Here is a 13,176-nt window from a genome sequence, read left to right as displayed (position 1 = left end):
ACGATTGTCAACTTATATATATATATAATTGTTGCATTCCTAGACCAGCTGTGATTAAACTTGGGAAAATGAATTGATCATCTATTTGGGTATGTTGCTTTTTCAAGTTACAAGTACTGATTTGTATATTTGTCTCCATCATTTTTAATATAACCAATGGGTAAGGTTAATTGATTAACCAGCATTTCAGCGATTGAAATGTGAGCCAGACAATTAAATATACTTTTTCCACTAATTTCCCAATTTACACAGACATTTTCCCATCAATTTTTAGCCAAATTTTAGGTTTCCGGATCTAAAATATAGAATGAATAGATTCCGATTGAAGATGAATTCAGACAAATATAGTTGAAAATCTTTTAAGAATGATTACAATACAAATGGAAAAATCTTTACTCAATTTAATCTATTCTGGGATGCTTGTTACTCAATTTTTGTCACTGTTCTGATATGTTCTTTTTTCACATTTCAAAAAGTTTTTCAAAATCAAGAAAATGAATCTCCAAAATTTAATTGAAGCCCAAGATTCAACAGCAAATGGATTAAAGCTGAATTAGGTTTTGAGACTGAAAGTGTTGAGACCTTGCATTCTCTACATTCTTCAAATATTTTTTTGATAATCAGTTTCAAGAAATATTACGCATTCATATTTTACATAATATTGTGAAGTCATTTATTAATTTTGTTTTTAAGTTTTTCATTTGCATTTTTTTGACCTGAATGAACAAAATTGTAATCAGTTTTATTTGTCCCGGATTGAATTTCAGCTCAAATTTCCATGCAGCTTTCATGTATACTTATGCAATTTTATTTTATACATGTTCATCTACTGTATCAAGACATTGAAATGAATAAAAGTACAAACGTTTACCTATGTTTTGGTATGAGAAAATGAAATAACTGCCTATATGCAATTGAATACATTTACAATGTAATTATACTTAGTAACAACTGGTATGTATTATGCATCTTTCATATTTGTCAAATCAACATCAAATATGTTCAGATAATTACTAACATATGGAAAAGTTTAATTAAAATAGTTGTATTGAAGTATATTTTATCTTTTGCATGTGCTACTTGTATTTAATCTGCTATATGCATAACTGTGATATTCTCCATCAATGTTACTTGCTATTAGATTTACCGTAAAAAAAATTTAAATATTGTTTATATCAGGGCCTATCAAATTTTTAGACGTGCAACTCTTTACAATATATATACATTGAACCTGTGAAGTTTTTCAGCCACTGTTATAATTTCTCTGCACTATTTTGATCCACACACTTTTTTATTCCATTATTTTTTCAAGCATACGTTGATTATGTTATGCATTACAATATTGCATTATGCTATGCAGCAGAATTTTTCTAACTCAAATATGATGTTAATTTTTCATTTTATATGTTTAATTGTTATTTTTATGATTTAGAAATATTGTACAGTTCATTATCAAGCACTGTTACCGTAAACTTTTTATATTTTATATCTTTATTGATAAAATGAGTTGTAATGATCTTTTGAAGCCATATATTCTAGTTTATATTGTAGTAGAAGATTGCTCTTTGAGCTTGAGATAGTCAAGTATTTATTAAAACTCCATATTTGAAGTCTGTAGTTCAAATATTGTATCACTATGCCTTCATTTATCTTGAACTTTTTTATGGAGAGTCAATAAGAATGTTTTGATATAAGTTTCTGAAATAACCTAATTTCATTGTTATGAATCGTCATATATTAATATCTGAGTTTATTAAATCGAAATTGTTTATGCAATAATTAATACAGGCTAGTCTTTAGAAAAACAGAAAATTTGTCAAACAGCTATTTATTTTTACAAAGAATAACTTTTTCAAAGTTTTTCAAAGACATATGTTATATTCCTTTCAAATTCTGAAAGCTGTTTCCTGTCTTCTTTCATGATACAGGTGTCAACTTAAAAGGTATCAACCTAAAAAAAAGGTCAACAACCTAGAACCTAAAAGAAATAAAAACGTATCAAAAAAGAAATGAGTAAGCACACATTTTATTTGTGATCTCATTCGACCTTCAAATTTTTTGCTTCGCTAGCGGCCACCTTTTATTCAGTAATGTATTTTATTTATGATTTTATTTTAATAGTACCAATTACAAATTTGGATACCACGACATTGTGATTATAAATTAAACCAGAAGTATATGTAGTACATGACTTTTTTTCATTTTAGTGTTTACCCAATACCCAATTTTTTTTTTTCTTAGATGTATTTTTTATTTTGTATCAGTAAAATCAGTAAAATATTAGCATGCTGGTGTGAAGAGTAGAAGAGCATGACTGAAATTGAGACAAAAGAAAACTGCTACGTTATCTAAAGTTGTAAGTAAGTAGCCTATGTCTGCTACCATCTGTTGTAGTGATGAATATTTCTAGTTTTTAATGAAAGAAAAACATGTGGAGGTTTTATTCAATAAGAATTATCAATGAACTTTACATGCAAATTTTACAATCTGAAATCTATCACTTTTATATTTTGAAGTTTTACTTGAATAAAACATTATAATTTCTCTTAAATTTCCATTTGGTTTCAATTTTGTGCTTTGTCGTTGTTGAGTTACACTTGTTATAAAGATTGACATACAATAAATGAACTTTCAACATCTTATTTTTTTTAACTTTCAGAAAATTCGAAAACATGTCAGGATTCACGAATTGGAATCACGAATTAGGAAGAGGAATTGTCAAAATTGGAAAACTGATTGATAAAGATTCTAATGTATACAGGTCAGATTATGTTGTTCTCAAAGATCTTTTTTATGGCTCGGTTGTCCTGGAACTGCGTTTATTTAGCAGTTTTACTGATATTTTCAATTTGTTTTAATTGCAGGGGGGTTTTTGATCGCAAAGAAGTTGCTGTAAAGAGTGTGCTAGACACAAATGAAAAAGAATGTGCAATTCTTTGCAACTTGAGTCATGAGAATATCATAAAATATATGTATATGGTATGAATTAATGTTATACTGGATACCAACAATTTTAATATTGCCAATTTTTGTGGTTTCACTTTTGTTTTTGAAGATATTTGAAAACTTGTACTATCATATCAGCATTCTTCATTACCCATTGTAAATATAATCATAATTGCAGGATGTAAATAACCATAATCACCCTGTGGCTGTTAGTCACATCTGTTTCAAACTAAATACTGCAAATTTTTTGAGAGTTGCTGCCAAAATTTTTGGCATGGATTGATGCGTATATTGTAAGGAGAAATATTGTGATTTATAGTTTTCTAGGCTTTTTATCAACATGTGGTTTTGGGATTGATGGCATGACATTATTTTTAGGAGCAAGAAGGTCGAACATTGCATATTGTTTTGGAGTTGTGTTCATATTCACTCAAGCAAGTAAGTATTTTATTTTACTCAGAATTGAAAAATATGTTTGATTCAAAAATAATAATTTCCCTTTATCATCAAATACAGCACTGGGATGAGATTATTGATTATAGATTACTCTCAAATTTAGTGAAGCGATGTGATTATGATAGAGCAATGGTTCTCAACTGCCGGTCTGCAAAGCTTTTTCGCTGGTCGGCGAGAAATTTTCTTTTTGTTGATTTTCTGCCTTCTCAATCGCTTTATTGAAGCTGAAAAGGTGAAGGTACAATGGTTCATTATGCAATTTCTCTTCCATCCTCATATTGCTGTTTGATGAGTGCGGTATTAATGGCCCGGCATAACTATACTTTTCGCTTTCTCGGTTTCTATTCATCGCCAAAGCGCTCCATCAAATCTCGCAAGATTCAGAAACCTGAAAATCAGCATGCATGCTTTTACCGTTCTGCATGCTTTCCTTGATTAATATGACCATCCAAATAAAAGGTTATGAATATTTCTTTGTTTAAAATAGAAAACAGTCTAGACCAGTATATATTCCAGAGCTTCGCCTTGACATCCAGCAAGACATGATTTTGTTGGGACCTTGCAGGTGGTCACGAGATGCGCACCAAAAGCATTAAGCCGTTGAGATCTTTTTCTGTTGATTCACAGTAGGATTTTGAGCCTGGTGCCAAATTAGCACCGACTTTATCATTGCAATATAAATTCATTTTATTCGGGGCGTCGATCAACTGCAGAAGGATAAATATGAGAAACCTGATGTAAACTCCTACTTTACAGTCCAGATTTAAAAAAGAATCACTGTCACGATTCTCAAGCTTTCTTGATAACGAATACCCATCGTTAAGTAATCGAGCAATCAAACTGCTGTCCGAATTTTCAACCAGTTACTTGTGTGAAAAAACTTTTTCATCACTAGCTTTAATTAAAACGAAGCAAAGAAATAGACTCTATGAGCCGCTGCAGAGCTAAGCAAGCATTTTTGATACCTCGTTTGCAATCCTGTCCAGCACTGCATTTTAATACACAAATATATGTTATTATTTTATGTTCCACCCATTTCAATTTTTGGCCGGCACATTATTTGATAGTTTTTCCTAATGTGAAGTGTTTTCAAGTGTGCCTTTTTCCAGAAGCATAGAGAGTGAATTTTTGAATATCAATTTCTCAATGAAGTTTTTATGTAAATACACAAATTTAATATTACACATATGCTTTTAATCTAGATCTTTTTAACAGCAGTCTGGCCTGATTGTCATTATAAATATCTGTTAGATTTTATTTATCAATATCAAATAATTACAGTATGTTTTGCAAGAAGATCATTGTAATATCTCACTTACACCGATTGAGGTATTGAAGCAAATCACAGAAGGAGTCTATTATCTTCATACTGGGCAAACATTTTGTACAGGTATAAATTCAGACGTTCTCTCAATTCAATTTTCTGATTGATGACAAAAATGAATTTTTAGATGTAGAAACCGTCTTCAATGTAAAACAAAATTACTCGAGAGCTTCTACAACTTTTGTGCAACATTATATTTTTAGTTCATCGTGATCTGAAGCCATCGAATGTTCTTTTTTTATATGTGAAACGAGATGCCAAATGGGTGGTTAAAATATCAGATTTTGGCTTAAGCAAAGATTTATCTCCAGATAAATCTTCAACAACATCTTATGTGAAAGGCTCGCCTGGCTATATTGCTCCTGAATTATTGGCATTTTCAGATGGTACAAAAGGACATGGGGAAATTAGAAAGGTATTGATATTATGGTGTTACCATATTAAATGCAGTACCAAAGCAGTATGTTCACATTTGTCTTTTATGTGCTATCTCAAGCAATTTCTTTTATAGGAAACGTGACAATATTTTCCTATACTCTGTATTTGATTCCTGTTATTGCTTTGCTATGGTCGCGAAATTGACTGAGCTCATGTTTCCACAACAAAAATGTTGGAGAATATTATAATTCAGGACTTGATAATATTTAGTACTTTAATTTATTTTATAGGAAACAGATATGTTTTCCCTTGGTGTTATATTTTACTTCACATTGAGTGGTGGGAAGCATCCATTCAGTAATGATCCTTATGCTGTTAATGCTAAAGTTCGGGATTATGAGCTATCTCTCTGTGAACTTGGAGGAGAATGTGAGTCATAAATGCTTCATGGAATTGTTATTTAATCGTTTGCCAAGTTTGTAGTTAGTAACAAGTAACCACACAGTTTGAACCTTATCTAGGTTTTGCAAAATGAAGTCAGTTCCAATTAATGATGTGCAAAAAAGCATATATCATTATTTTTTTGCAACATAGACCAAATAAGTAATTTAAAATTGAATTTATTTCCAATGCAGAACTTAGAATAACTTAGTATTGGACTATAGACTTCACTAGGTTAGGTTCATAATTCTATTTGAGATTTATAGTTATGTGGTAATCAGGGTTCCATTGAGGTAGAGTCATAATAGTTTATGACTCTACAAGTAAGACTCTGTCAGTAAGACAAAGTGACCTGACAAACAATAAAGATTAATATTGGAATGAGTACAAGCAACATGGCATAATATAAAGCAAGAATATACCAATTCACTTACATTTAAATGATGCTTTGTCAAAACAGATAATCCCGATGTAAGAAACTTAAGAAATAGATTATTCATACCCAATGACTATAGCACCAGCTTTTGTGAACAATTCTAAACACAGACTGAGGTACTAGACAGTTAAACACAACAAGTAGTGATCAAGTAATCAGCCAATAATCGTGGTGCAGTGAACCACATGTAAACACGCCAAAAGTAAGTAGTACCAAGATAAATCAGTCAATTGTTCAAACCAATGTGGTAATCGGAGTTCCATTGAGGAAGAGTCATAATAGTTTATACCAATTTGCCATTATGATACTTTTTACCCTGTTATCAACAGATAAATTAGCAGAATCTCTTATTCTGTCACTGATTTCGAAAGACTGGAAGGAGAGAATCAAGATTCAAGATGTAAAATCTCATTTCATTTTTTGGGACTGGAGTAAGACGCTAAATTTTTTTCAGGTACGTGTTTTTTTGGAACAGCATTTTCAATTGCATCAAGTTTTGTATTACAAATGTATAAATAAACAAACACTTTTGGATTTATTCTCAATGTTTTTATTTTGATATGTCATTGTTATCTTGAATGAAAATTTGATTGGAATGATATTGAAATAAACTATTCAGCATTTTAGCTTTATATCTATACATATAGTTTTATGACACAATGAAACAAAACTGAAATTTAATACCGTATTAAATTTTGGTATCTGTAAATAACATGTCTAAATCAAATGATCATCTTCCATTCTTGATAAATGAAAGCTTTTTCTAGTGATGCAAAGTAAATTTGAGCAGGGAACCAACATACTCTATGGCATGCACTCTGTCTATATGTGCTTTGTTTGCATTAATCATTAAATATTGAATAAATATTGTTCATACAGACTGCATCTGACTTTCTTGAAGATCGCAACAAGCACCAGAAATTGATCAACGCCTTCAATAAAAAGTGCAAAGATATTACTGGTGGTGATTGGTTTGAAAAGTTGTGTAGTGAACCTGAAAAACCAAAGGTTTGTGAGACGTTACAAAGAAGAAGAAAAAAAACGTCACTTCAGGATCTTTTACGTCAAATTCGAAACTGCGTACATATTTTCATCTCTATTACTGGGAATTTAAAATTTTTATTCACTTGTGTTTGCTATAAAATGCTAAACACACCAGATTATGTAACTCAGTAGCATAGAAAATATCAAATTGATCCTATGCAGCGATGCTCTAGGCAAGATTATGAGATTCTACTTAGATAAATGGAAAATAAATTGAATGAAAGTACTATGAAAAATACTAAAATCCTTTTTAAATAAAAAAAAACATTCAGTCTTGAAATTCATAGCTTAACAAGCTTTCAAATTATACTTTATTCTTTTCCATTATTTGCATACTTGTGCAATATGCATATATACAGAAAAATCTTAAAAAACTTAAATTGTAATCAATTATAATAGGGTCATCATTATAATGACAAAACTACTTCTGATGAACTTCGTAAAGAGCTAGGTGACTTTCCAGATGGTTTCATTCAATATTTCACATCAAGGTTTCCTAAGCTTTTGCCTCATACATATGCTGTTCTCAGCGAGAAAAAGGATGAACTTGTTCTCAAAGACTTTTATGGTATCAAGTATGTTAATTTAAATATTCAATAGATAATTTTATTATATTTATATTGTTGATATATGTGTTTATTAGGAACGATGTGTACATGTAGATAGGATAGGATTTACATATCTATTCCATGGGGAAAAGAAAGCCGATAATACAGCTTTTTTATATGGCAAACCTAAAACTCTCATCTGATTACCAGTCCATGTTGGGCATAGTATTAGTTAGCCAGTTATTTGTTTTTGGAAGCATGGACCTGATGGTGGAGAAAGCCGTAACTGACCACTGGTCACGTGAATCACCTATTTGGCAACGAGAAGTCCATCAATCATCCTGCACATAACTATACACGCATGGGATTCAAACTTGCGAACCCTTACTGGGTAATCTGGGTGCGGTAGCGAGAGCATTCCTAATGCTTAGCATAACGCGCAACACCACCGAGCCAAATCGCTTTGCCATAATATGGACCGACATGACTCTTGCCAGTTCCAAATAATCTATTCATTTAGTTCCATGCTGGGTATGCAGGTGGCTTCTCTTGAACACATGTCTCAGTGGTTCTTGAATCTGAATTTCAAAAACAGTCCTGAAATCCCATATGTAGATCATTTTTCTTTTACTGTATTTAGATAGTTGTTTATTTCTATTGTTTATGTTTAATATTTATTCATGATTCCTGACTTGACATTTATTTCTAGTAAAAGTGAAAAATTCATCAATATTAGAAGGAAATGTTCATTTTTAAAAAACTATGGTGGGATTCGCATTGAATTTTCCATGTATTACAGGGTCGAAGATGCAGTTACTTACGCGGAAGGAGCTCAAGCATTCGGCAGTACTGGTATGCATTTCTTTTTTAAATGATCGAGCGTTCGATACTAGGACTTCATATTGTATGTATATTGTTTAATCATATACCATATATATACATTGGAACTTTTTTACTCAAGTGCCTATGCCAAATGATGAGGAAGATGATGACAATGAGCTTCTCAGCATGGTAAGCCCTATCAATTAACTCTAATTCATATTTTATATTATGGCACCTTCTGATTCAGATAATATGATGACGTAAAGTCATGTCGAAATCCAGGATTTGATTCGAGAAATTAGCAATATATATTAATATTTTACTGTATACTATGTGCCCTTTTCATACATAGTGCATTTTATTTCACAATTTATAATATTTTGTGAGCCGATGTGAAAAAAAAAATATATATATACATATATATTTATAATTAATTAGTACTTTATTATATGATACATTATATATTGTTGTTGTATTGAGTAAGAATGTTAACATATTCTGAAAATTTTAATGTTTTCATGTGTGCTTGCAAAGGAGTTGTATTTTTAATTTAGCAGAACAAGCTTTCAGTAGGGATGCCACTTTTGGATTTACGAATCGAATAGATTCGAATCGCATCTTTTCCGAATCGATTCGAATAAGATTTACGTGATTCAGAAAAAAAATAAGTGATTTACCGAAAAAATATAATTTAACGTTTGTTAAATCGTTGTTTACGGCGGCTTTAAATTTGCCGAATGCGTTTATGCGGCACTAAAAATAACACCAAATTATGGGACGGAAATAAATGAAAATGAATTTTTCGTGACTGACTATTTTATTTATCTGCCGTCATTTGTTTCAAGTTCGGCACAACACAATCTTTTACGCATCACTCGAGATGATGTGTGGCGTAATTTCCACTAAACTGCGAATTCAGTTTTCCACTCAATAGTCTAAGTTTCTATTATGCGCGAATTTTACTGGATCGTATATCTGAAAATTCGTGACCATTTTGTTGAAAATTTTTAACAGCACACCTGCGCTGCGACTAAGTTATCATACGCCCTGGCATGACTGGATAAAGAATCAGCTACCGACGTCTAGATAATTTTTAATTTTGATTGAAATTTAATTTAAACTTTGTTCTGAGTGAAATATTTCACGTACATTTGAAGAAAACTATTACTGAATTAGTTCATCGGTCGGCAATGTTAATTGACAATCATGTTTCTCATACTAAATATATATTTATTTTGTTTGCGTTTGTCAGGCTTTGCGTTTGTCAGGCAGGTAAACGAAATCAGGGGCACATAATGTAATTAGTACATACACGTCTTTTTTCAGCTGTTACAAAAAAAGTAGTATTTACTTTTAATTTTGTTAGCGTTATACAAGCGGGAATAAAACATTTCGGATTATTTCTAGCAAATGTCTAGCAACCAAGCATTCTGTGTGAATGTCGTCTTACTTTATCCCCAGCGACCATGTTTGATAAAGCGTCGACCAATTATCGCTCGCAGCGGGGCGTCCATTATGCACATTAGGACTTCTGAATTACGAAATTAAACGTAGTTAGCCAATAACGCTGTTAATCACAAATAATATTGTCTCTAATATTTATGGAAATTTTTTTCGCAATCTTAGTCGAGTGAACGATTGTTTTTCTCGAAATTAATTCAATTTAATCGTGGTTAATTTTATCGTCTTCAATCATATTTTGCAAGCATTTGCCATTTATCGTAATTCAGATGCAATTAGAATGTTTTTGTCGTATTACTCTATGCTGCTAGCATAAATATAAAATATTGTATTAAAATTTTGAAGATAAAAATCGGTAATAAGGCTGGCCTTAATTCAATATAACAAGAAGTGAAATACCACAGTCACATAGACTGGTGTGGGACTAGGGAAAGCAGTGCTGTTATTGTGTTAATGACATAACAGTACAACTGTTTCCTGCTTATTTTCTTATATGAATTCCATCAAATTGCCTCAGTCCTGATACAAGTATAACACAATAATAACTCAGTATTGTAAGACTCACAGATAAGTTGCAACAGCAAGTTTTTCATCAATGCATTTATTGGTGATATCTATGACCTACGGTACATCTTTTTTATCATGATGGTAATAAGTGTGGCTTATTCACTGAAAAACCCTTATCATCCTTGCTATATAGCGTATTCCATTTTCAATTTTTTCTTTTCTAGATTTGAGCTTTTTTGTGACTTTGAGCAAACATACACATGCAATAAAAAAAAAAGTGAAATGGAATCAGATTCGGAAATATTCGATTCGAAAATTTTCGATTCAAGATTCGATTCGAAAAAAAAAATGTATAAAGAAGTGGCAACCGTAGAGCCTTTCAGTAACATGTGTTTGTAATGTGCCATTGTGTTTTTCTATTATCAGGATGGTGATTCAAGTTTTTCAGGTATGGATTTGTAATATTTCATATTTTTGTATTGGCTATCAAAAAACTATGAGCAATTACCTTATAGTTTATATTTCAACTTACCGTAATATACGAACATGATATATTGCAACATCAAAAAATTGCAATTTTGTTTTGTTTTTTACTGGTAATCCACCAACATGCTGTGGTTCACCATATTATTGAGTCATCCAATTGAATCTGCTATCCCCTGGATAAATCTGAAAATCCTATCAATTTTACAATCATTTTCATTACTACCTATTAAATATATACCTAATTCAATTATAAAAAAAACCTGATTTCCTTTTACCAGTCCACTTGAATTTGCCAGGTCACTGTTTTATCCTTCCCAAGATAATACTCAGACTCGATCCACAGCCCTTAAATTGACATGACCTGGAATAAACAGACCTATTTATTTTTTGTTAAATTCTTGTTGTATTTTATATATTGTATAGTGAAATAAATAGTCATGCTTATTTTTATTGAATTTTTGATCTACTGTTACTTTATATATTGCCCATTGCCTCACCTCCAATCTACTGTGAACATGTAGTCACACATGAGTGCCTATTTTTGAGTTAAAACTATTATCCCTCCATACTTTGCAAGCATTAACTTACATTATTGTTATTTATTACCTGCAGCCATATCAAAGTGTTCACCCCTTTGTTGTCACTTTTTTTTTTTTTTTGCACTTTTATTCAATAACATGTACATTTGCCAGTAACCCTGGCCTCCCCCGCGCAGGGGGGCAAAACGGTATTTATAAATAAATACAAATAAGAATTTAACCATAACAAAAATTAAATTGAACATGTAAAGAATAACTAGTCAATATAAAGAAAGAGTACGGCTTATCTAACTGAGCCAGCCCCCCTCAAAGAATATAGGAAAGAAAATCATAAGCAAAAATAACAAGTATAAGTAGTGGCGAGGGGTTGGCAAACTCGGCGATGGGTTCTAAACATGGAAAAATCTAACTGAATTATAATTACCGCTCGCCTTTTTCTATCAACCGGGGTGAAATTCTGAATCAATAATGTGGAAAAGTTTGATAAATTATCAGATAAAAAAAGAAGGAAACGAACAAACTACTAATAAACCGTGGAAAAGTGCGCAATAACTGCAAATTAAAATTGGGACAACTAAGGCAAGCGGTATACACTAATATATATATATGGCATCTAAGTTGGCCCAAGCCCATCGCCGAGCGTGAGTTTGTGGAGGCAATACCAGCCATACCAAAGTGTACACCCCTTTGTTGTCACTACTACATTATAGCACAAGAACCTTGTGGTATATGAATAATATGATGAATAACTTAATGCAGGCCTGCCCAACTTTTTTAGTGTCGCCGGCCACCGCAAACTTTTTATCAAACTTGAACATCAGCCAAGTTCTGATTTACGTAAGAATTTACAAAATAAAGGAAAAGCAAGTTTGGGACAGTGCTGGGCAAAATATTCGAATATCTTATTGAGTATTGGAGTAGCAGCTTACTATTCTAATGTCTGGTGTCAGTTTACTATTTTAATATTACTTGTGCATCGCTGAATCAAACTCTAGAACTGTACAATACACTTGCAAATTTCTGACGAATGCACTTAAATCTGCACATACTTTTTCGCTAACAGACAAAGACGTCAAAATTCAGTGTTATATTCACGTTAGGATGTTTTTTATTTATTTTGAGTGGCTATGATATCGTTTTTCAGTCCTTAAATTTCTACAAATTCTGAACGGATGCATTAATTTGATTATGTTGAAAAGCCATTAGGATAATTTTATCAGAATTTTCAATCGATCTACAGTAACGTAATTTCATGAGTTTTATGTAACACAAAATGACATAGACACGACAGAAAAATACAATGAATGCCGAAGCCAGTAGCAAAAATATTGTTCACTTTACGTTGGCGATAAGGGCATTCAAAGTCGACACAAAACATAATTTCCAAAATGAAGCTTATTTGGAAATTTGCGTTGCAAATTAATTCAACTTGAGTTTGTAGTACAGAATGCGCAGTTCTGTGAAAAAACCTAAACGTTGAGTTCAACCAGAGCACAGGACTTGATACATGCGTGATTAAGAGAACCCTCATTTAGATGTAGATGGCCGAAGAAATCACGCCAAAATCATGAAACATACCTTAGCCTCTATAATATGAAGATCTGCTTATAAACACATAGTGGGCGGGCCGCAGTAAACAGCCGGGCCACCGGTCAGGCATTCCTGACTTAATGCATAAGTTCTGCATCTCAACTTTTATAGTATGGTACCGGTGCTATATCATACTGGTTCTTATCATCCTATTTTTATATTATTAGTGCATCTTGTTGTCTCATGTGCTTTTGTACT

The 13,176-nt window shown here is 31.9% G+C and overlaps 1 protein-coding gene across 5 annotated transcripts in view; it reads left to right on the top strand.

Annotated features, from left to right (window-relative positions):
• Positions 1-13,176, top strand: part of LOC144420773 (antiviral innate immune response receptor RIG-I-like) — an 80,167-nt gene that overhangs the window by 21,036 nt on the left and 45,955 nt on the right. For 2 of the 5 annotated variants that reach the window (XM_078110391.1, XM_078110394.1), the window contains exons 1-13: positions 2,240-2,360; positions 2,660-2,761; positions 2,865-2,979; positions 3,325-3,384; positions 4,684-4,792; positions 4,930-5,141; positions 5,395-5,533; positions 6,311-6,435; positions 6,861-7,061; positions 7,425-7,600; positions 8,373-8,425; positions 8,535-8,584; positions 10,790-10,811. In XM_078110391.1, coding sequence (XP_077966517.1) covers positions 2,673-2,761; positions 2,865-2,979; positions 3,325-3,384; positions 4,684-4,792; positions 4,930-5,141; positions 5,395-5,533; positions 6,311-6,435; positions 6,861-7,061; positions 7,425-7,600; positions 8,373-8,425; positions 8,535-8,584; positions 10,790-10,811 — 1,351 coding nt within the window. In that variant the 5' untranslated portion in view covers positions 2,240-2,360; positions 2,660-2,672. Of the gene's footprint in view, positions 1-2,239; positions 2,361-2,659; positions 2,762-2,864; positions 2,980-3,324; positions 3,385-4,683; positions 4,793-4,929; positions 5,142-5,394; positions 5,534-6,310; positions 6,436-6,860; positions 7,062-7,424; positions 7,601-8,372; positions 8,426-8,534; positions 8,585-10,789; positions 10,812-13,176 lie in introns of those variants that run through there. The other 3 variants (XM_078110395.1, XM_078110393.1, XM_078110392.1) reach the window with 3 other exon arrangements.

This window comes from Styela clava, chromosome 3 (assembly GCF_964204865.1).
Source record: "Styela clava chromosome 3, kaStyClav1.hap1.2, whole genome shotgun sequence".
Classification (NCBI taxonomy): Eukaryota; Metazoa; Chordata; class Ascidiacea; order Stolidobranchia; family Styelidae; genus Styela; species Styela clava.
Note: the sequence above shows the minus strand (reverse complement) of the source record. Positions and strands in the feature narration are given on the sequence as shown.